At 39.1% G+C, this 23,460-nt stretch overlaps 1 protein-coding gene across 1 annotated transcript in view; it reads left to right on the top strand.

Annotated features, from left to right (window-relative positions):
* Positions 1 to 3,240: 3,240 nt before the first annotated feature.
* Positions 3,241 to 23,460, top strand: part of sppl3 (signal peptide peptidase 3) — a 31,401-nt gene continuing 11,181 nt past the window's right edge. The window contains exons 1-7 of the mRNA XM_022209975.2: positions 3,241 to 3,830; positions 16,663 to 16,740; positions 18,850 to 18,941; positions 19,047 to 19,166; positions 19,393 to 19,471; positions 22,179 to 22,291; positions 23,112 to 23,218. Of these exons, the coding sequence (XP_022065667.1) occupies positions 3,805 to 3,830; positions 16,663 to 16,740; positions 18,850 to 18,941; positions 19,047 to 19,166; positions 19,393 to 19,471; positions 22,179 to 22,291; positions 23,112 to 23,218 (615 nt within the window). The 5' untranslated portion in view covers positions 3,241 to 3,804. The remainder of the gene's footprint in view (positions 3,831 to 16,662; positions 16,741 to 18,849; positions 18,942 to 19,046; positions 19,167 to 19,392; positions 19,472 to 22,178; positions 22,292 to 23,111; positions 23,219 to 23,460) is intronic.

Genomic DNA, 23,460 nt, shown 5'->3' with positions numbered 1-23,460 from the left:
TTTAATTTCTTTGGAGGTTGCTCTGGGCTCTTTGGATACAATTCCAACGATCCGTCTTTTCAATTTGTCATCAATTTTCCTCTTGCGGCCACGTCCAGGGAGGTTGGCTACTGTCCCGTGGGTCTTGAACTTCTGAATAATATGAGCCACTGTTGTCACAGGAACTTCAAGCTGTTTAGAGATGGTCTTATAGCCTTTACCTTTAAGATGTTTGTCTATAATTTTTTTTCGGATGTCCTGGGACAATTCTCTCCTTCGCTTTCTGTTGTCCATGTTCAGTGTGGTACACACCTTTTCACCAAACAGCAGGGTGACTACTTGTCTCCCTTTAAATAGGCAGACTGACTGATTATGAGTTTGGAAACACCTGTGATGTCAATTAAATGACACACCTGAGTTAATCATGTCACTCTGGTCAAATAGTTTTCAATCTTTTATAGAGGTACCATCATTTTTGTCCAGGCCTGTTTCATTAGTTTGTTTTTTTAAATAATTATGTTAATCAACAATTCAAAAGTAATGGCTGTTTTTGATTATTTACTTTTCAATAAATTTTTATTTATTGTTACTTTTGTGAGTTTCAAGTGATTTCAGTGAGAATTGTGGGTTTTTCCTTCTTTAACTGAGGGGTACCAACAATTTTGTCCACGTGTGTATCAGCTTTTCAGGTTCTGGTAATTCAATTTGAATGAAATATTGGATACTGTTGCATTAAAGTACCAGGTGTCAGCTTTAATTTGACATGAAGGTCACAAGAACTATTGGAGAAAACAGACATTTTGAACAGACACACATCAACCCAAAGAAAATATTTGATATTTTGTTGAGAATCCTGAAGGCTTAGGCCCACAGACATCACCAGATGCCCTGATAACGCTCCCCCAGGCCTTCACTGCAGCCTCTTCTTGTTGTGGCGTCTCAGATGACTGGCTTGGCCATTCTAAGATAGTTGCCTTTTCATTCTTTTTGTTTGCTTCGACCATATGTTTGGGATCGCTCTCCTGCTGAATGATGAAATCTGTCCAATGAGTTTTTACGCTCTGGGCTGAATCTGAGCAAACAGCCGCCTCCTGTCCACCTCTACATTCACTCTGCTGCTTCTGTCAGCAGTGACATGATCAATTAGGGCCAGTGTGCCAGTTCCTCTGGCAGACATACTCCAAGTGAAATCCAAACCACCAGCGCACTGTATGCTTGACAGATGAGGTCTATACGCTTTAGTCCGTGAGCTTTTTTCTTTTTCCATTCCATCATATTGATAGAAGGTATTGTCAAATCGGGGTACAGTGTGCACTAGTAGGTTTTGTCAGGTTAGATCCCATATTGATCCACCAGGATTATTACATTATTTATATTTGTTGTATAAACTATGTTGTTATGAGCAGTGCCCTTTGTCCAGGCAACAGCTCCGTTACTGTAAAGCACTCCCCACTCTGACCTGAGGCCTACTTTTTATTTCTCACAACATCGTTTTGTTAACAAATAAAACAGAAAGTTGCTTTTACAGCATTGAACAAAACTATGGTGTGTACTTACAGATGCACTTGTTCTCCCCCTTCACTTATTCCATCTATCCATGCACCTATATAAGCACATTTTATGCAGTTTTTTCATATATAGTAAGACATTTTAGCAGTTAGTCATCAGATGTTTTGACAATCCTATATTGATCTTCAAAGCCTTTCAGCATTTTCACTTAAAAACAAGAAATCTAATAGAATTACCATAAACTTTACGGACCAAATCCATGATACCTCGAGGTCACCAGTTCTATTTTGGATTCTTGTCCTTCAATTATCCCTCTGGTCAAATTGTACATTTTCTGTAGTCTTCCAAACCTCCACCAGAGAAGGAGTTGTTGATGTTTTTGGTGACCACCTGACCTTTCCTCTTTTACCACCATCTGGTCAAAACATCCACTTGAGAACATCAACATCTAATGGACAGATTGTCATTGAATTCACTCAACACATTTCTGCCCAGAGGATAAATGATGCCATCTGCATTCCTTTTTTAAATACACCTTTAGTCACAACTGAAAACTTTCTCTGATCGCTGTATTGGCTGTTAGGGACTGTTACCAAGTCTCTGTGTTTTCCCCAAAGCAAACAAACCTAAATTTTAATGATGCCGTGCTCTTTTCATTGTGCTGCGTGCTGATAAGGCTCCTTTAACAGAACAAGACAAAGAGCGTGGAGCTGCACTAAAGGCTCTGTGAAGCTCTGGGGCTCACGGCTGAGAAAAACAAATTACTGCATAAAGTGAAAATTTTGACCTCATAATGGTGCTAGATGAAGAGTTGGGAGACAAACAAGTTCACAAAATCACCAAATGTTTGCATCAAATGCATACAAATGCATTAAACAGTTGTGGATGAAAACGTCAACCTGCTGCATACAAAGGTAGGGGAACACCAAAGCCATTAGGTTAATCCTCTTGAGACCATAAATGTATGTGCGAAATATGTTAATATCATAATGCTGCATGGCAATCCATACAATTATTGCTTAGTTTGGAGCAAAGAGTAAGGATAGTGAGTGATCGGGAATTATTCAAGGTAAAAAAAAAAGTTTATAAGCATTGAATAAAGGGCCCTACAGGTATATTTTGTAGTTAATTCTAGCAATTTCCCCATTGTAGACTGGCACCACAAAATTTCTTCTTACAAAAAATAAAAAATAAAAGGTAGACCCTATTTTATTTTATACAACTCAACTGACCAACTCATTATTTCTTTTTATTTTACTGTCTCGCTGCTTTCTGCTTTGTATTACTGCCAGTCTTTTCTATGTTATGACCAGAGGCATGCAGACCAATCTGAAATTATTTAAAAAGACCTGATACAGATAGCAATCTACAAATTGTTCAAATAACTCTGTAAACCATTTCTGTGATAGGCTTCTGAGCCTACGTGTCCATGGATGAGTCTTTCATTGCAAAATAATGCCAAAAAAAGACGCCTAAAGCAAGTGTAATTTATACCAAATCTATTCTGTTGAAACTATTCAGTTTTAATTTGGCCTTTCTCTCTCTTTTTAAAGCCATTTTTCATCTTAATAGTTAATTAAATTAATTTAATTTTGAGGGGATGTCTGTTTTTCAGTGTTTTTGACAGTAATTAAAATAACATTTCGTGATTGAATCAAATGATCGGGCGGTTAATTAAATTACAACCACGCATTATTACATTTTACAATCGACGTAATGCCCACGGTTTTAGTTGGAGGTGTGTATGATAGGCTGCAATGCTGCCAGCTGAGGGGAAACCATTGCGAGCGTTTTCAGCGCATGAAAGCATTTCAGTGCACGTCCTACTTGTAAACCTCTACAGCAGGGCGATTTTGCGCGTTCCCGTGGACTCTCGCCATAGAAAACAAAGCTGAACGTCTTCCATAACAGCTAGGGGTGCAGACCGGAGGAATATCCGAATTTATTCTGGACACACCAGGCTGAATATGGATTTACAGTGGGTGTAGCATCGTTGGAGACCGAGCCTTCTCGGCTGGGGTGACGGCAGGACATTAGCGAAACCGACGAAAATAACATCTGTGGTTTTTTTCTCGGGGTGCTTTGTCTTGTCCACCTAACGATAGCAAACCATCATTCTCATTTCAATTGCAAGATATTCAGCTAGTGATTACTAGCTGCCGCCGGGATGTATCATCATGTTGTCACCTAAAAGTAACTGCTAGGACGTCGGATTGTGAAGGAAAAGCAGAAAAACCTCTCCCAGGTCCCAACGGGTTGTCACCGGGACCTGAATCTGTGTTAGCCACAGTCGCGGAACCCACTGTTTTCGGCGATATGGCGGAGCAAGGCTACTCATCTTGGTGAGTGCGCACAGGCGTTGCGCTACTGGCTAGTAATAGCTACCGAGGGTTAGCTGCTGCTACTACCAAGTCTGAATGTAATAGGTCATTAAACCAATGAATTGTATATCTGTCACTTCACAGGAATGCTGGGCTCTTAACGTTGATGCTTCCTAATGCATTTATCACCGTCTGTGGGGCAAAATGTCATACATCCAAATATTTTTTTCCTGCAGCTGAGATATTCCAAACAGCTAGCTTTAGCTGACTGGTTAGCTAGCCGCGGCTAATCAGCAGCACCAGCTGATGCTGTGCTAACGTTAGCCTGCTCCGGTCAAATCCAATGGTGCTATTGTGAGCGAATGCTAAAGAGCTAGCTGCTCTGCTAGCGGCTTCATAAGCACACTGCCAGTTGGTGAAATATTCTTTCGCTCACGATATGGCCACTTGCTTTTAGAAATATGTAACCTTGCACAATAAACGCAGTATTGCATGACAGTGTCAAGCAGCTTAGTTGACGTTAGCTGTACCACCAATTTGGGGTTAGCTGATTAGCTGGTTAGCATTCGTCGTCGACTCGCTGCACACAATAACAAAGGTTCTGCCGTAGATTGCTAAACTAGCATCGCAGTCATGTCACAAAAATGCCAATTTCTTTATTGTGGCACACGACAGGCAGTAACAAACGGTATATTTGGGTTTGTGAGGTGCCTATAGTTAAGGCCAGGTTAACGTAATTTTCGAGCTTGGTGAAGTATAGAATGAGCGAAGCCATACAGAGATGGTGTGAAATGCGTTGTCCCTGTGAATGAAAATGACCACCTTGTTAGGGCCCGGCTAATTAATGTAGGTTACATTATGCTTGTCTGATCTGTGGAACAGGGGTCCAGTGTTTGGATCAATTTTAGGACAATGTCGGCTTGTTTCTGAGTGCTTCAAATCAACGAGTCTCCAGGAGCAGATGAGGTTCAATGAATGATGAAGGTCCACAGATATACTGTGTTCTATCATATAGGTTGTCCAACTTGTATTTAGTGGCATCTTTTTTGTAAGATGTTTTTTGGAAATATCTGTATTTCTATTATTTCATGTGATTTGAACAACGTATCAGTTTGAAAGAAGTCAACCAAAGCTTTTCCCGTTATTAGGATATCAGTAAACACAGTAACTTTTAAACAACTTCTTTGCTAATTGAGTTTCTTTGTGTCATTGAGAATTTTAACACACTTTGTTGCAAGGCTGTATGGCTAGGGAAATTGCTCGCATTTGCCTATTCATTCGTCATCTCATTTATCTGGCTTGCTGATAACAGGAGGTTAGTTTTCTTTGTGTTGAAATGGACTTGCATTTTCTTCTGTTACTTGGAAATTATAAGGACAACCATTTTAAGTATCAGTATTCAGCATGCAGAAAACAGCTCAGTTTTATCAGGAATTTAAACTGACAGTCATGGATGGAAAAATCCATCTTCTGGGCTTACAGTCGTTCCCCAAAGCTTTCCGTAACAGTTATCTATTAATGTTTAAATAATATAGACTTTGGAGGGTGTATTTCATGAGAGACTGAGGGAATGGTTTGAAATGTTCACTGGAGAACAGTTTACAGGTGACACTGAAACAATGTAAGTCTAATATGAAGATAGAAATTAGATTTAGTTGTCCTGTTTGTATGTGTTTCGTTTGTTTTGAACTTATGAATTGAGCAAAACACAGTGTCTGTCAAAAAAAGAGTTAATCTACAATAATTTGCCGTTCATTTTTAAAATCCTGTTTACATTATTTTGATAATTACATCCAATCCACAAGCTTTTGAATTCATATTTGATGTTAATAACTGTTGTTGTTATATTAATTCCACCTGGTTTACTTGTCAACAAACATAGTGCGTCTGAGGTCAAGAGAAGCATTGCTAAGGATGGGGGGGAAGGGTTCAATTTTCAATTCAAATCAACTCAGTTTTATTTATATCGCGCCAATTACATTCAGATTGTCTCAAGACGCCTTACAGAACCTATATGCCTGACCTCCAGAGCAAGCCCCAAGGCAACAGTGGCAAGGTCATTCTTTTATCAAAAACATTAGTATTTATGAGGGCAGTTTTGCAGACGCTTGCTACTACTCGAAGATTTTTGGAATCTTTATAATCATAGCAAAAAGAAAATTAGATTGACCTTACGACTTGCTGGGTCTTCTCACTGTACAGATGGCATTAAGACTTGGCTGAGATTCCATCACAGTGCTCGCCAGGCCACCTCCAGATGTGGCTAAATATCAGATGGTCTGCTATCAAAATACATTCTGTGTGCATTTACTCCTTCTGTTTCCATATCCAGATTCAGGTTGGGGGCTAAAAAATATGGTTTTAACCAAAGCGAAACACAAGGGAAAACCGCTGGCCTCCATTAAAGAGGAAAAAAGATAGAAATGCACTGTCCAGCAGATTCACAACTGTATTGTAAATGTTGTAAGTAAAGCTAAACATGTCTTGGATCTGTTTCATCTAATAACACCTATTAAGACAGCAAACAAGTGTATTTCTTAAAATATTTTTCACCGCAGGAGAGGTACACCTTTAGAAGGCTTGAATATGTGGTTGCTTGTGTTAATATGCAAGCTAGGCAGAAAAACATTAAGGACAGCAAACCATCTAGTGTGCAAGAAATAACGTAAGTGACACGGAGGCAATTCAGAGACGACTCTAGACTAATGGTGGCAATGCAGTTTACAGTTAAATCAAAGCTGGTATGTTCACACTGGCAAAAGTTTTGCTTTGCAGCCAAACTGATAAGTCACATTTGCTTTCATCATTGCAGTGTGCTTAGACTATGAATGAGGACAAAATATCGTAGAGGCTTTTACAACAGTGTTTTTCAGCAGTTTCACAAGGTTGCTTGTATTCATCTGCATGCTGGATGTGTAGAAAGACTAGAAACACTGCATTTTAGTTGTAACTGTGTGTGAGAGATGCTGATGAGGTCACACCTGTTTGGCTGTTATTGTCATTCCCATTACCTGATCAGTAGGTGGGGTTTTGTCTTCATATCCCTATCAGCAAGTTAATACATTTTCACAGCAAGTACCTTCAGTAGTTTTAGTTTTGTATCAGGCTTATCCACTAGCGCAAATGGCATCAACCTTTCACAGCAAATCACTCGTAAATTACTTTTCTGCTCGTGTCGTCTGTCTGTGTTTGTCTGTTTGCCCCCACCTCTTGTCACTTACCAGGAGACGAGCAGCGAGGCCAACTCCAGACATCATCGTATCTTAAGCTGCTGAATGCCAGCCCGAGCCCCAAACACGTTTAAACCAGAAATACAAACACCCACAGAGTTGTGACATGCCTCACACGTACTGGCTCTGCTTCATGAGCATTTAAAACACAGTAATGATGCATTGTGATACTAAAACGTTCAATTAAACAACCACATACATACTAAGCTTGATTTTATTAGTGGCATTGCACCAAGTAGTTATTTGAAGACCTGTGACAGTGTGCAGACATAGGGTGCATTTGTAGGTTCTGTTGTGCACAATTAGTTTTATAGCTTCTATACTGCTGCCTGGATAATTTGCTAATAAACTGCAGCAAGCTCTTATTTAGGCTCATGGTAACCAGCTGGCTAATGTACAGTTCTGAAGGTGTCTTGTTTTGAAAGTTGGCAGGTTGTAGTTCGATGTCACAACAGCAAGGATCTTCAGAGCTTGTTTGGTTGCTAACCATTGGTAGTTGTTTTCTTCTAGTTTCTGTTCCTCACTTTCAGTTTTGCAGCTGTCAGAGCTGTGCTATGCCAGAACGTTTCAACCATCACATTTGAGGTTAAATTGTGTAAGTGTTGCTTCCTGGAATGAAAATGTTGTTAGTCAGTCACACAGACATGTAAAACACGAGCAGACCAAGGAAGTTGTTGGGTATACTTTCACTTGTTCATCCTGGCAAGTTTCAAATGCTTTTCCCCACTCTTCTAATTTCGGTCTGACAGAAACTGATCAGGTACTGCATTTATTGGTGCCATCTTGTGAAAGGTCTGTTAAGCCAGGCTTTATAACCACATCCTTCCACCATAACCATTTAAGATCTACCACTAGCCAACACAGGGAGAATATATATATAGACGTTACAAAATATTGGGCTTCCCTTCTGTGTAATTTTGATTTACATTTCTGCTCTTGTCAGCGTATCTGTGCAGATCACTGTGTGCCTTTGGAGTGGTTTATTATCTCAATTAAATGCTTTGTTGATCTGCTAAAAGATTGTCTGTACTAAATGTTGATGCAGTTTAGCTGCATGTCACAAAAACCAACACTTGGTCCCAAGATGATGCCAAAATTCTGAAAATACGACCATACTTATTTTTACATGGTATCATAGTTGCTGTAAGTACTAGAGAACAGGGGAAATAACATGTGGAATAGTAGCAGAAATTATAGGTTCTGCAGAAGGTCTATTGCAATGTGTTGGAAAAAAAAAAGTTTCATTATAAACAACCAAAAGTCAGTATGCAAATGTGTCAGAGCATCTTGGAGTAAGCACCCTGACTGAGCATCTCAATCAGGCATCCACATCTGTACACAAAATTCAAGGAGTCAGTTGTTATTTTTACATTAACAAGATGTCATCAGAATGTCCTGATAAGTCACTGCTCTTGTTTGTGAATCACGACAGCTGGCATGTGTTAAAAACACACAATGTAGTGATAGGATTGCTCAATATTGCTAAGCTGCTGTAGTTGCTGTTCTGTCAAAATTTAACATTGCGTGCATAGCAATTTTTCAGAGTAAGAGCTTGTTTTGAACTACAGTCCCTTGATCGATGCTATTTTTGAATGTTGAATTTGGTATTAAAAATTGTGGAATTTCAGTAGCAGTAATGCCACACATCTGGTATAATGAAATCTCATACTCAGCAAAATTTACAAGAAAGACAGGAGTTTTATGGTGTCTAAAAAGAGAAAGATATCAAACATAACCAAGTTCATAATAAGGTAAATATGATGTAAAAATACAGACATAAAAACGCTAAATTGCTGACCTAAATAGGAAGAATTTGCAACATTTCCTAAGTATCCGTTGTGATTAGCAAGCAGAATTATATATGGAAGGCTATAAAGAATGGTATCTATCTGGCATCAGTTGATAAATTATCTCTGTCCAGTCGTTATTTATGACAGTCTCTGGTTTTAACAGTTTTGGTATTGTGGCATTTTTCTTGTTTATTACTTGTGAGATTTCTCAAAGATTTTAAATTTGCTAGTGACTGAGGGTGTGGAATCCTTCCAGTAGGTGATTAAAATTAAGGAGGAACCAGAATATATGATGCTGATTTATAATGTTCTTAAGGAATTGCCTTCTCTTACTCAAGTTTTATGTTAGATATGCAAACTGTTTACAGAAGGTGACAAATGGAAATACAGTCACAAGCTTAAGCACATGAGTGTTTTTTACAGCGTTCAGTGACACCTAATTGAGGCTACCTGTTAAACTCACAACTTCTAGTCATTTCTGTTGCCTTGCAAAGATGGTATATAGCAGAGGCAACCAGTGGTCTTGTTCTGTACTTGTAAAATGTATATTTATGGGAACGAGCAGAGGTTAATAGCTAACATGCCAGTTTATTTTCCATCGATTTCCTTTCCTGCAGTCCCATAATAAGTTATGCCAGTAGTAGAGATAGGATGTCCAGAGTGAGCTGTGGGTCGTCGTCTAACAGTCGTAGTTTATGTTTTTTACTTGGCAATTAATCGATTCTAGGTGCTGTCTCCCATTAGCCACTGTCATTTTATGGTGTGTGACTATTTGTGCAATTAGCAACACGAGCAGTTTTCCAAGCTTCACCATAAATACAATAAAATATTGTGATCCTGTGTTTTTAATGTAACTGTCATGATAAAAATGCATGCTACAGCAAGCAGAAATTAAAAATGTAGCTGTGTTGCGGGTCTGTACTGACCAAAAAGTCCAGATCTTTGCATTAATGAATTTAAGAAGAAAAGCATTCTACATTAGGAAAACTGACAAAAATCTGCTCCTAGTATTTAGACAATCACAACACAGTCAAATTAGTCTCAGCTGTTGTGAGTTAATCATTCACACAACCTACAAAGTCAGTTGTGTTGAGAAAGTTGACTTCTGCACATTTATAATAGCCCTGTTTTACCTAAAGAAGTTACATCAAGTGTTGGAGACATTGTAGTTTTTGAGAATCTGCGATATACATTCCAACTGTTGAGACACCGCTAAGGCTGCCAAATTATCCACTTTAGAGCGCACATTGATCTGTATAAATCTGAGAGATTACCAAAGCACCTGTTGCCTGTGTCCTGAACAGAAGCGCCGCTAAGATTATCCTTTAGAAGTTAAAAGCCCGATTAGCTTTAATTTGGAGAAACCGCAGTCTAAATTTTGAGATTGAGGTTTTTGCTCATGATCTTCATGTGCTCTGAGAAAATTAATATTATCAGATCGTGGCCTGAATCTTGATAGGTGTAACCAGCAGTTTCCACTCCCAAACGCCTTTCAACGTTGCGCTCGAGGCCGTTCTTGTGACTTTGAGCTGAGGCATTGGCCATGTAATTGTAACATCACAGAAAAACCCAGCCCACAACCTCCCGTGCTCTCAATGGCAGTCCTTTTTGTGTGTTTCTTTGTAAATCCCTTTTCAGCTCTCATTCAGACAAAGAAAGGAAAAAAAAATGATATACACAGGTGTAAACCCAGAGCAGCAAGACAGGGGTGGAATGCTTATTTTTATGGAAGCAAAAAGGTCACAAACTGCATTCTTTGTCTTGATGGCTGTAAACCATTACATCCATAATTGGATCAGAGAGCGGAGACAGATAAATGTTAATTCCTAATTGGATGACCAGCACCCAGTAGCTATTGTAAGCAGGTGTTAATTAGAGTAAAGTCTGTAACCAAATTAGGTAAGATATACAGGAGAGGACTTGTAATTTGTTTTATTTTGAGTTATGTATCTGTTTGAGGACAAACCTCAGTAAGATATTATTCTGTCTTAAATATCCACTCCTCACAGTTGTGACATTTGCAGAAATGTTCATTGCGGCCTGGTCCTGACCTGGGAGCTTCAAGTCATGCATGCAACTGGTTTGATGGAGGACGGTATTGGAATTGTGTTATTGAAAACCTAGTCTGTCAGTGAACAAGGACGTCTTATGGCACTTTGGGCTGCCATCCAGCCCTCAACAGTCCGGGATTGTATTTTGTTTGTAAATGTTCCATTCATCTATCTCACCCATGTTCTACAGGCTCTGTGCACAGAATTCAGACAAACCAGTTCGATACTAGAATATGAATTAGGCCTGTGCTAGATTAAACTAGCCGTCTAGCTGCTTGCTGCGTTGACAGTGAAGCAGTGACATCATAATTGTCAGTGTTGTTGCAGAACAAGGTCAGTTTCTTAATCGCTTTTAATGCTTGAAGTCAAACTGCTCGTAGGACACGTAATCCAAAAGAAACAGTTGGCTGAATAGGGTGTCAGATTTGTAAAAGGTATATTATATTGTTAGCTATTGATTATGACCTACATCTTGGGTCAAGCAAGCCAGGCCCTATTGTAACTCGAAGTATCTGTAAAGATGATACCAGCTGAAGTTGTTTTTAAGTCATTAAGTAAAGGCCTGTGTTGGACAAACAAGACCAAAGCAAAGCTACATGAGGCAGCATTGTCCTGGTGTCCTGTTTCCACAGTGAACTACATGTTACCTCTCCTCGCCTAGACACCCTGTAGTCATTCTTGTTTTACTGAATGAATGAAAGAGACAGAAGATTCCTGCTTTTTCCCCCTAAGCATCACAATGAAATCTGTGAATTCTGGTGTCAGAGGCGTACCAGAATGAAAAATGATTTGAAGCATTCGGTCTCTTTATCCTCGGCTGTTTTATCAGTGCTTGGAAGAAAACTAGCATTGCAGCCCAGCTATACTCAAACAGTGTTCACTGCATGCCCGCAAAGGACAGATTTTAATTCCAGGATTTTCCTACCCATGAGAAATGGTGTCTACTTTAGTACCATGTTAAATAATTTCAAATGAATTAGCCTTTTTTTCTTGACAAAGTAAAATACATCCCAGTTCATATCACAGTAGCGTTGATCATCATGTAATTTATAGAAAACAAAGGTTTCTGTGGTTTATGATTGCAGTAAGTTGTAATGTACTCCTTTAAGTTCTACTGGCACTGACAATGCACACCTGCATTACACAGGATGTTGCAAAGGAAGTCCTTTTTTTGGTTTCTTTGTGTTACTTTTTAGTAACTAGGTAGGATGTATGGTTGCTAACAAAGGTTTATATACATTTATGAAGACCGTGGCGATCTTGAGCTTCTAAAATTTCCTGTAACCTTTAATTTTCTGTAATGGACTGATTGAAATATGCGTCTTTGTCACAAAGAATAGTCATGCATATTGGTTATTTGATGCATTTATGGTAGATCCTCTGGAAATATGAGAAAATCTGCTGGGTTAAAAATATACAAACAGCAATATTAACATTTGGTTTACCTGGCCATTTTCGCCTCAACTAGGCACTTTTGCTAGCCGTTCACAAGCTTCATGAGGTTTTTTGGTTGTATCTTCGACGTCTCCTTTTGACAGAATTGGTGCAGTTTAAATAAATTTGTTAGCTTTCTTACACAGACTTGTTCCTTCTGCACAGTCCACAAGCTCTTCATGGGTTTTAGGTCAGAACTTTAGGGAAGCCTGTTTAAAACCCTAATTCTAGCCCGATTTAGCCATTTCTTTGCTACTTTTGATGTATGTTTTGGGCCATTGTCTTGAGAATGTAAAGGTAACTGTCCTTCATTATTCCATTTGATTTGGGTAAAGAAACCAGCCCCAAAGCATAATAATACCACCTCCATGCTTAGTGGTAGGTCTTTTGTTCTTGAGGGTAAAGGCCTCACATTCTCTTCTCCAAACATATTTGTTGTTCTTACGGCCAAATAGCTCAGTTTTTGCTTCATCTGACCACAGAACTATCACTTAAGCTGCTGCTTCTTGAGAATGGACTTCCTTCTTGCATGGCAGCTCCTTTGACCATGGTGATGTGAAACACGCTTGCTTGTGGACGCTGACATGTGTGTTCCAGCAGCAGCTTCTCATTCATTTCAAAGTTGTTTTTGGTGATTCTTGGCTGACTCTTGACCATCCTGACTATTTCTCTCTCAGCGGCAGGTGATAGCTTGCACTTTGTTCCTGATTATATACTTTATACTTACAATTGTTTACACAGATGATTTTGGGATCTTTGCTGCTTTGAAATGGTTCCAAGTGACTTTTCTGACTTGCTCAAGTCAATAGTGTGTTTTCCAGATCTTTGCTGAGTTCCCCTAACTGCCCCATTAAAGCCTTTTGTCTAATGAGCGTATCAGATGAGGCTTATATAAACTGACTTGGAGAAGTCATGAGCTGTTGTTGACTGTGATCAGTCACAAGAAGTTATGAGGCCATGCCGCTAAGAAATTTGATTGTCACAGCTTTCTGCATCGCTAAAACTAATAATTCAAATTGATGTATGTGTATTTTTGACCCACAAGATTTGACCACATTTCCAGAAGACCCTTATTTTATTTATAAAAGAACCAAAATGCATTATTGTTTTCTGTGACAAAGATGCATGTGTTTTAATTACTCCATCATAAAAAAACGTCCTAGTTAAAAGCATCACTGGAAACTGAAAACTACCTTGATATATATGGTCTGAACAAGTGTACATACTTTTGTTCACAACTACAGTTGCTGACTACAGGTGGAATAGAGTGGGAGGCATTTGAGTAAATGACCTCACAAGCTTCAAACTGCAATAAAGAAGAGGTAGCCGGGTCAAGTAGAAGGGAAAAATAACACAAACGGAAGCGGTTACCAATGTTTATTCAACTGAGTTATTTTGTAGACGTGTGATTTTTTTTTTTTAGTCTTAAATGTCAGTCAGTGTTGACAGTGGTCCACTTGTGACTGTTGTTCCTCTTTGCATGCCTGCTTTTCCTGTGTTTCATGTGTTATTTTAAGAATTTGTGTCTGCCACTTTGCCACCTTTTCTGTGCATCCATTCGTTTCTCTATAGTCAGCTGTAAATAATAGCAATTCAACACTAATTAAGGCAGCTTGGGTGAGACTGGTTTTTTTTAGGCATATAAAATAGCTTTAAAATCTTGTAGCAAGATTAAATAAATTATCTGGAAGTTGTTTTCTGCAAACATTTAATGTGAACAAATTCTGTATTTCTGCATAGTACCGGATTGGTGTGGTGTCACACAAGTTTAATTCTGCATTTTCTGAACCACAGCCTGCATTCCTTATCAATAGCCAGCGTTTGACAGGAGACAGACAGGTCAGGATTAGGGTCAAATCTGCACCTCTTAACTGGAGACAGATGCATCACAATGCCAGCCTTGTCTCTGCCCCCAGAAAAAGGCCTGCATTATAAGATCGCATGTCAGGGCTGCATATCACTGATCTGGGAACAGTTTGGTGATTAGATGCAACGTTAATCTGGAAACTACACATTTGTCTGGGAGAAAAAAAAGGTGCTTTTATGGAACTATTAGGATTACATGTGTATGAAATGTTGGGGCTTAGAGAGCTGTGAAAAATCTGATAATGATTGATGGACAAGCTAAAATAGAACTGGATGAATGGTGTTTTTAAAGGGGTACTCATCCTTTGTCAAGACAGTGCAGTGCGTGTTTCTCTGACCTTATCTTCAGTCTGAATGCTCTTTAAAAGGCAACCCTGAGCAGAGATTTTAGCACTATCCTGTCCTTCATCAGCTCATTATTTTGTCTAGTCTGTTTCACATATCTCAAACATACACGTAAAACGCAGAGAGGATATAGGTCAAAGAGTTACTACAAAAGTGTCATATCTGTAAGGTCGACAGATTACTTGCAACTGTCCCAGACTGATATGCTGCTGTACTGTGCAATGTAAAGATTACATAGAGGAGTTTTACACGAATCCTATGCATGAGTGAAATTAGAAATTTTTTGTATCATCAGAGATAGCTCATGCATGGAAAATGCAATGATCACGTTGACATTTCAGCTCTGGGGTTCCTATAGATATATTACCCTATACTACCACTACATACCATAATACATGCCATTCTCCACTATCTAATGCAGATTTTAATGCCTCAGCACTATTCATTGTTAATAGCTAAACTAGTCTAAGGCTGAGGCTATAGGAGTCATTTTCCAACAGACCTTATCAAAATTTAAGCTTGTACAAAAAATAAAACCCAAGATCCCCTTCCTTGGTAGGCAGTTTGCAGTGTTCCTAGAGCTGTGTATCCCATTTGCCTTATTGATTTTCATAATCAATAACTCGTGTTTTCCCAGTTCTTTTTAAAAATACAACAAAATTTGCAATTCTGATTTTACTATCGAGTTGTTTCACTCTCCTGGCTTTGTTGTGATCTCAAGGGTACAGAATATGTTGAGCTCTGTGCAGCACCATTTGCATGTGATGTGCCGTGTCAGTGGGTTGAGCGGTGATATATGTGTATGTATATAATCAAAATGATTTCACATTCTCTTATATGTTCCTTTTAGTCACTAAAAAGGGATTTTTAATTCTTTATGTGAAGATGGGCCATTGTGATGCGTCTAAGTAGCTAAAGCTGAACACGATTTATCCAGTTCTCCTCGTACACACTGTGCACAGGCTTTTGTATGAAACACTTGCTTTTCTATATGAATTTTACACCATCCAGCATATTAGTTTTTTAGGGAAATGTGTGATAGAATTGCCACAACCAATGTGAGATTTTCAAACTATTAAATCCGAATAACTGACTCAAATTGCAGTTTAACACTTCAGTACCATTTATATAATTTTTCTCATTATGATGGCATAAAAAAATAATGGAAAGAACTGTGCAACAGGGATCTATTCTGACTTCACAATGATGATTTGTATGTCCGCATGGGTGTGTACTCTTCAGTTTGAATGGATTATAGAGTACAATCCAGCAGGAAAACCACTTTTATTCCCTGAGAAACTGATATATACGACATTCACCACAGTTTAACAGTTCCAGAGGTTGGATTTTTTTGCACTTATAATTTAAGAATTTGGAGCTCAGATTTCCTCTTTCACAGTTATTTAGGGCTCTGTTTTCATTTGCCTTACAGCTTGTGTGTCTCAGTGGACATTTAGATGTGTTAGAATTTATAAATGTTTAATTTCACAACCAGACAATTTTAGTTAAATATTGCGGAGTATTTCCTCATCCTTGGGCTTAGAAAACCCACTAACACACTTGGAAGCATACAGAGCAAAATAGCTGTGGGACACGTTTTTCTCTTTCAAAAACTGCAATCACAGAAATGACATACATGAAAGGAAAATATGATTGAGTCTGATTGTATCAGATGGGCATTGAAGTCGAACAACACGTGGTTTTATTCACTGCAGTGAGAAAAGAGTCTGCTCAGAAAATGTTTATTTTGTTTGCGGGGGGAAAATGCGGAAAGTCATTCAGTGACTGTTGCCAAATCACACCGCTGACAGCCGGCAAGCTTCTGTGCAACTTGCAGTGTGTAAAAGATTCCAGTTAGGACTGACAAAAAGGGGGAAAGCAGCAGATTGATGTGGGCTTAAAGTCAAGGAAATCATTTTAGTCTTCCTGCTGTTCTTAGTGTGTTTAGGGTAATGATGTATTTATCAAAAACCTAACAATGCAAGCTGCAACAGTTCATTCACATGTCAGTTTGAAGACAGTTGGGATAGAAAGAGTGTTGTTTTTTTTTTGTTTTTTTTGCAGCATAAACACTACTGTTGTCTTCATTAAGTGATATGCTCAGAAATATTAACCATGCTTTTCTTTCTCCCCACAGGGCGTACTCCCTAGTAGACTCCAGCCAGGTGTCCACCTTCCTCATCTCCATTCTCCTCATCGTCTATGGCAGCTTCAGGTGAGCGTCGATAAATAAATAATTACTTCAGCTGTCAGGGGGATAGTGGACGATGACTTGCAGAGAGCTTTTGTTTGCAGAGCTGTAAGCAGAACTTATAGCTGAATGTTTAATTCCTTTAATTACACTTTTAAGCAGTTTTGCTGGCTCGCATAACAAAAACACTTGCATGTCCTGTTCTGAAGGCAGTTTTTCTCATTTTCTGTTTGGGAGAAGCCTGGTCCCAGGCTGCAGGAAATTAAGAACACAAAGGTTTGTTGTTGTAAATATGCTTTTGATTTATGGGTCTGTTTCTCAGGGTTCAATCTAGGGAAAATGCATATATTCTGCTTAAACTGAGCAGAAAACACTTCTTTTGTCATAGTGCAAATATACCCAATGAACAAAATGGATGAATTGGCTTTGGTGCATTATGTGCACTGAAAAAAGATCTACAGTCCTGCACCTAATGGTGTTTTGATTGATTTATTTGCATTAGTGTATTACCAAAACACATTTGTTTCAGAGGAGCCTTATTAGCAGGTAAATGGCTTCACAGACTTTGATTCTCAGGCTGAATTGAGAGACAGTTATGTTTTGCTTTTCCATCTGTTGTCGGGGGAAATTGCGGAATCAATCTGGTGTCCATCTCTCGGACAATCTGTCGTATGTCTGCATGAATACGCGGGGTATTGATGCAAACTGTTTTATCTACCGTCCAAATATAAAGAAGTCGGCTCGGTGCTGATGATGCTCCATTTTCACTCCACGATACAGGCCAGCTCGGATGGCACACTGAGACACAAATTGGTTGGGGAACATTACAGTCATCAGTGGATTGTAGTTATTATTTGGAAGAAATAACTGATCAGATCAAGTTGCTCTGAGGTCATCCTGGGCTGAGATAGTTGCTGTCGTGAGGCAAAATCATTTACGACACACCTTTTCACAGTCTCTTTAGGAGCTCATTCAAAGTGCTGCACCTAGTTCATGGGGAAAATACCACCAACAGTTGAGTAACAAAATAAAAAGGATTTGAAAAGGTGTATGAGGGCTTTCCAAAGATATCCAACAAGACGTTTGGGCATATTTGCTACAATGGATAGTATAAAGCCTGCTTAACATTCAACATAAATGTCATATTTCCATAATGTTTCCACATTTTCAGTTTGACTGTGACTTTTCTAATCTCATTATCTAATTTTGCCCCCCTCTTGTGGAACGGTTTAATGGCACCTGAGTGGAGAATTGATGCCACAAGCTGTTCATCTTGATGGGCTTAGTATGCATAAGCATAATGGATGGGGAAATGTATTCATTTAGTTTGAATCTGGAATAAATTTGCACAACATTTTGGATGGAAATTTGACTTAAGCTATGTTTAAGGATTCCACTTTTTGCACTCTCACCATGATGTTTCCAGTCACATGTGTGTTTAGCTGCAAACATATTGAGTGACAGTGTTACTAAAACATAATTAACTTTGGTCTGGTCTAGTCAAATGTCCCAATAAACCGTGATGGTGTGAGAGTGAGCAATTATTCTCAATGCCGGGACTCTGGAACCAGATCGATTAAATACAATTTAGCTGTAACTGCTGTGACATGTCAAAGTATTAACAACTATGGGATTTAGAACATGATTGGGCACTTTACTCAATGAAGTATTTTTAAGCATGTATCATTCTTATAACTAATTAGTGACTATTTTTAGGATTATTAAAGTCACATGAAACTATTCTGTGAGGTGGTATGAGTGAGTTACTTTGCAGATTTAATTTTAGAGCCACATTTGACTTCAAGTTAACAGACCTCCCACGCTGCAAAATTTAGCCATTGATTGCCTGCTGCTTCGTCATTAATGTCAATAGAAAATGACACTCTCTCTCTCTCTCTCTCTCTATATATATATATATATATATATATATATATATATATATATATATATATAGTATTTTTTGTTATGACAACTTCTGTTGACAGAATATTCATATGTATAAGAGCTGTTACTTTTCAGGGGCCATTGTGTCATTCATTCACTGTAAATTAAGCTCTGTTTTTGAGTCTTTGTGTCTGATTGTTGATGCCTAAATCACACCATCTCCTCTCTTTCTGACCCTCCCTCCTGCAGGTCATTAAACATGGATTGCGAGAACCAGGAGAAGGATAAAGATGGAAACCCTACAACAACGGGGTCTTTCAATAACAGCAACACAAACAACAGTAAGCATTTCATATATGACAGAATTCTATTACACACAGACAACATATCTTCTTGGATTCTGAAGTGATTATAACTGATTGATGAGCTGCTCTGCTTGTTTTCAGGCATTCAGACTATAGACTCCACACAGGCCCTGTTCCTGCCCATAGGAGCCTCTGTGTCTCTGCTAGTCATGTTCTTCTTCTTTGACTCCGTACAGGTGGTCTTCACCATCTGCACAGCAGGTAATTGTCGCTCTTTACCGTAACACAAAAACACTACAGCTGCAGACTTACTATGAGGCTATCAAATTTCTGTTTAGTAGTTACACACCGGGGAAGACCTCTTTATGTGCTGATTGAAACTTAAGACCATCATCTGCCACATTAAACTGACAGAAATGACCGGGACACAAACGTTGTAGGTGTGAAAGCTGTCGGTCTCACTGCTGTGCTTTGTTCTTCTCCTCAGTTCTTGCAACAATCGCATTTGCATTCCTCTTGTTGCCAATGTGCCAGTATCTGACCAGACCCTGCTCCCCACAGAACAAGTAAGGAAACCATGTGGATTCTTTGTGTCTATAAATGTTGCTGAAACTGCTCCGTGCTGTTTTGTATGTCTTTGTGTGCAACAGTTGTCGAATCAGTAAAAGGCTGTACCGTGCTGTTGTGATGGCAAGATTATGATTCAGATGCATTGTGATAAAGGGGATCTTTTTAAACTTGAAAAGGAAAACATACCAGCTGAAATATCTTACTACCAATACTGAAATAATACCTTGGCAAAACATGACATCAGGAAAGGTAAGAAGATATAAATTAAAAGTAATAGAAGCAAAAGACAGAACAGTGAACTAAAAAGAATGATTGGATTATTAAAAACAAAAAAGAAGAACTGAAGATATTTGGCTAATGTCAACTCAGAGCAGTGGACAATGCTAAAATAAACCCTGAAACAACAATACAATGTTACAGTACCAATGTTTTAATCGCTTTAAGACCAAACCATTGAGAACTAGAGGAACTCTTTATGAAGATCTGCTCTTTCACATCTCTTCACTTTCAAATATCAAAGTGTTGCTTACAAAGTTTAAATCCTTAACATTTCTTTCACCAATTTTCACCCTTTTGCAGGAATTCAGTTGTGCTATTTTTCTGCATATGTCTAAATGCCCGTTTTTTTTGGTCTTTTTTTACAGTTTGGAAGTTATGGTGAAGTTATTACTACTGCATTACTAATTTTGATGTTTTCAAAAGATAACATGAGCCCGGTTAAGCAGTCATCTAGGGCTGGACCCGAATATCCGAATATTCGTTTGCTACGGCACTATCCGGTTATTAGTTTTGGTATCCGAATCCCCCCCCCCCCCCCCCCCCCCCCCCCCCCCCCCCCCCCCCCCCCCCCCCCCCCCCCCCCCCCCGTCGGACGTTACCGGGCGGAAAGAATATGCGGCGTTACTGTCTTCCCTCCGCCTTCGGCCCACATCGGCACTTATCGGCTCATCTCATCATGTGATCACATAGACATATACACATATGTCTATGTGATCACCCCCTCCTCTCAACAGATGAAAATATTCGGAGCTCGTCTCTTCCCTGCACCTTCGGCCCACTTCGGTTCATCCCGCCGTGTTCTTTGGCTGATTTCGGCTCCTCCATTTGTGTTGTAAACGCCACCCAAATGGCCGGGTGGCTGCCAACTCTGACGTCACGCTTCACTTCGTTGCATAAACACAAGACAAGATGCTGAAGACTTCCGCTGTATGGGAATTCTTCAGTTTAACTGAAGGCAACATTTGGACCCGGGAGACCAGACGAACGGGTCCGAATATTTGGATATTCGTGTTTAATAGGGCCTGAATATTCGGAGGCCAGAAGCCACTATTCGGGCCAGCCCTACAGTCATCATTGCTTTTATTGCCTCATCAAACTCCAAAGGTGAAAACAAAGCTTACTTATCACCAAATAAATCTCACTCGCTCGACTCATAGTGGATGGTATGATGTAATAATGTTGTCTTCCACATTCGCTAACCTGTTGCTCTTTGAATAAGTCCTCATGTCTGTCAGAGAGATGCTTGTGTTTGTTTCTTTGGTCTGTGTAGGTTTAAAATATCTTTTACAGACGGTCTTTGTGGCGACTCTGGTCACACCCTGGCTGTTGGCTGTGTGAATGGAAAAATGCTGTATTTCACATCGTGCATCTGCTTTGTTGACGATCATCTAGAGTGCTTGTATTTGTATCCATCTCGTTATGTTACTGTGAAAGCTGCAGCTTCTATATGAGAGAGAAAACATGCTTGTCCCACTGTGGGCACAGGAAGTGGAAGCAGAAACACACATCGACAACAGCTTCTGTTAAAACACTGTCATTCTTTAAATATCACTACTAATAAACTTTGCTATCGTGTCATTTTTAATGGCGGGATTTTGCAATGCCATTCTAATATTGATATACCAATAAACACTAAACGCTGGAAAATAAACCTAAACCTGATTGCAGGCATTAAATCAGAAATCTTTTCTGTTGTTTGGATGGACTAGCCCTTTACTGTTTCTCTCATTCTCTTACTGATTACAGATTATATTTAAAACTTTAACCCCTTGACGCCTGAATGTATTTACAATTAAATTTAAAATAAACTTTTGCATGTTTTTTGTTTTCCAGCTGATGCTAAAAGAAGTGGAGATTGTTCATTTGTCTGTCACACATATGACCGATATATAATAATGAGGTCCCACTCTGACTGGTCCTACCAGAAACCAGTGCTTGCAAAAGGTTCTGAGGAACGTATTGAATGTGCACAAACCAACATTGGGGGAATTACCAACAAAATAACCCACATACTCAATAACAACACGAACATCACGTCTCTACTTACAGATGTAGAGAGTGAGTAATAACTCCACCTCATACCCTAAACCATTTCTGCTTATTGACAATTTTTTTTTTTAATTTGTTTGTGTGTCTAGACACATTCATTCTCTGTTTTGTTTCATTCACAAATCATGAATGAATCATTTTCATGACTGGCAAGTGAGAAGTGAGATAAAGGTTTTATCTTTAGTGGTGTCCATTTGCCCACTTCCACATCCAAACATTCATTACCTCTCACCTTTGGACATCACTGAGTGTGCGTAGTCTGCTCTGTGATCACTGCATATATTGCCCAGTAAATGTTTAAATGTTCCATAATTTCCTGTGTGTGTACTTCATGTGATTTTAGTGCATCTCCTTTGTGTGTTTGTCTTCTTGCAGGATTTCGTTTGGTTGCTGTGGGCGTTTCACTCTGGCTGAGCTCCTGTCCTTCTCTCTCTCTGTTATGTTGGTGCTCATCTGGGTGCTGACTGGACACTGGCTTCTTATGGACGGTGCGTTGCTGTGAAAAGGCTCTTGTGCACATTACAAGCTTATTTCGAGGTTCATAGAAAGCACGTTTGCTGCAGGCTGTGTAACATGAAACTGTGCAGATACAGACACATTTCTCTGAGCTGCAGAGTAGAGCATGATGGATTTATTAAGAATTATGCAGCAATGGACAATGAGGTGCGGTAATGAAATATCAGCCCAAAAATATTAAATACAGTAAATATAGTAGTCTATATGGTAGCATGGTTGCGAACTACAATGCTAGTGGGGAAAAAGATTGGACCGTCCCAGTTTTTTATAAAGGCAAGAATCAAGACAGAATTCAGTTTCATCATCTTTCTTGGACAGAAGGAACTTGTCATGACTCATGCAGTGTGAAGATTTCAGTAACATTATCTTCAAGCAGTAGCAGCAGAAGAATGTACTTAGACAACTGCTTTGGAAAATGTAACTGACATTTAAGCTGACTGCTCTTCATGGACGTTAATAACAAGCTGACAAAGCAGAGAAAAGTGTCTGCAGGTCTTGTATTTTCAATATTTGACTCGGTATGTATTGCTGACAGTCTTCTTGAATATTGTGAACATTGCAGCCCTGGAAAAATTTGTAATAATTTGTCATCAAACATGAAAATGCTTGCACAGATATAACTAGTAGCTGCTTTTTTTTAAACGGAGAACTAATTTTTGAAATGAGTTTAGTAGGAATTTGAAAATCTAAATATGAAGTTGGAAATAAACTTGTTCCTATGTTGTTATTTTCAGCTACTTTCTGCTAAAATGTGTATTTTTCTTTAACTATCATGCGTTTTTCTCCTTGCAGCATTAGCCATGGGCTTGTGCGTCGCCATGATAGCCTTCGTACGGCTCCCCAGTCTGAAGGTGTCTTGCCTGCTGCTGTCAGGACTGCTCATTTATGATGTATTCTGGGTAAGAAATGCTCCCTCCCCAAGCATAATCTGCATCACATCTGCCATGAGACACAGCAAACAGACTGTATGAGGACACATGTCAGCTGTAATTATAATTCAGTTAATCTAAAGGCTGCGAATTTGTTTTTAAGACCCCTGGACAGTTACATTTTACACTCAACAGCAGGGAAGTTTGGACGAAACTGGGTAGTTAGCATTGATAGCGGTGATTCCCAGCACGGCTCAGCAAATTATAGAGAA

This window comes from Acanthochromis polyacanthus, chromosome 18, assembly GCF_021347895.1.
Source record: "Acanthochromis polyacanthus isolate Apoly-LR-REF ecotype Palm Island chromosome 18, KAUST_Apoly_ChrSc, whole genome shotgun sequence".
NCBI lineage: Eukaryota > Metazoa > Chordata > Actinopteri > Pomacentridae > Acanthochromis > Acanthochromis polyacanthus.
The sequence above is the reverse complement of the archived record's forward strand: the minus strand, read 5'-3'. Positions and strand labels throughout refer to the sequence as shown.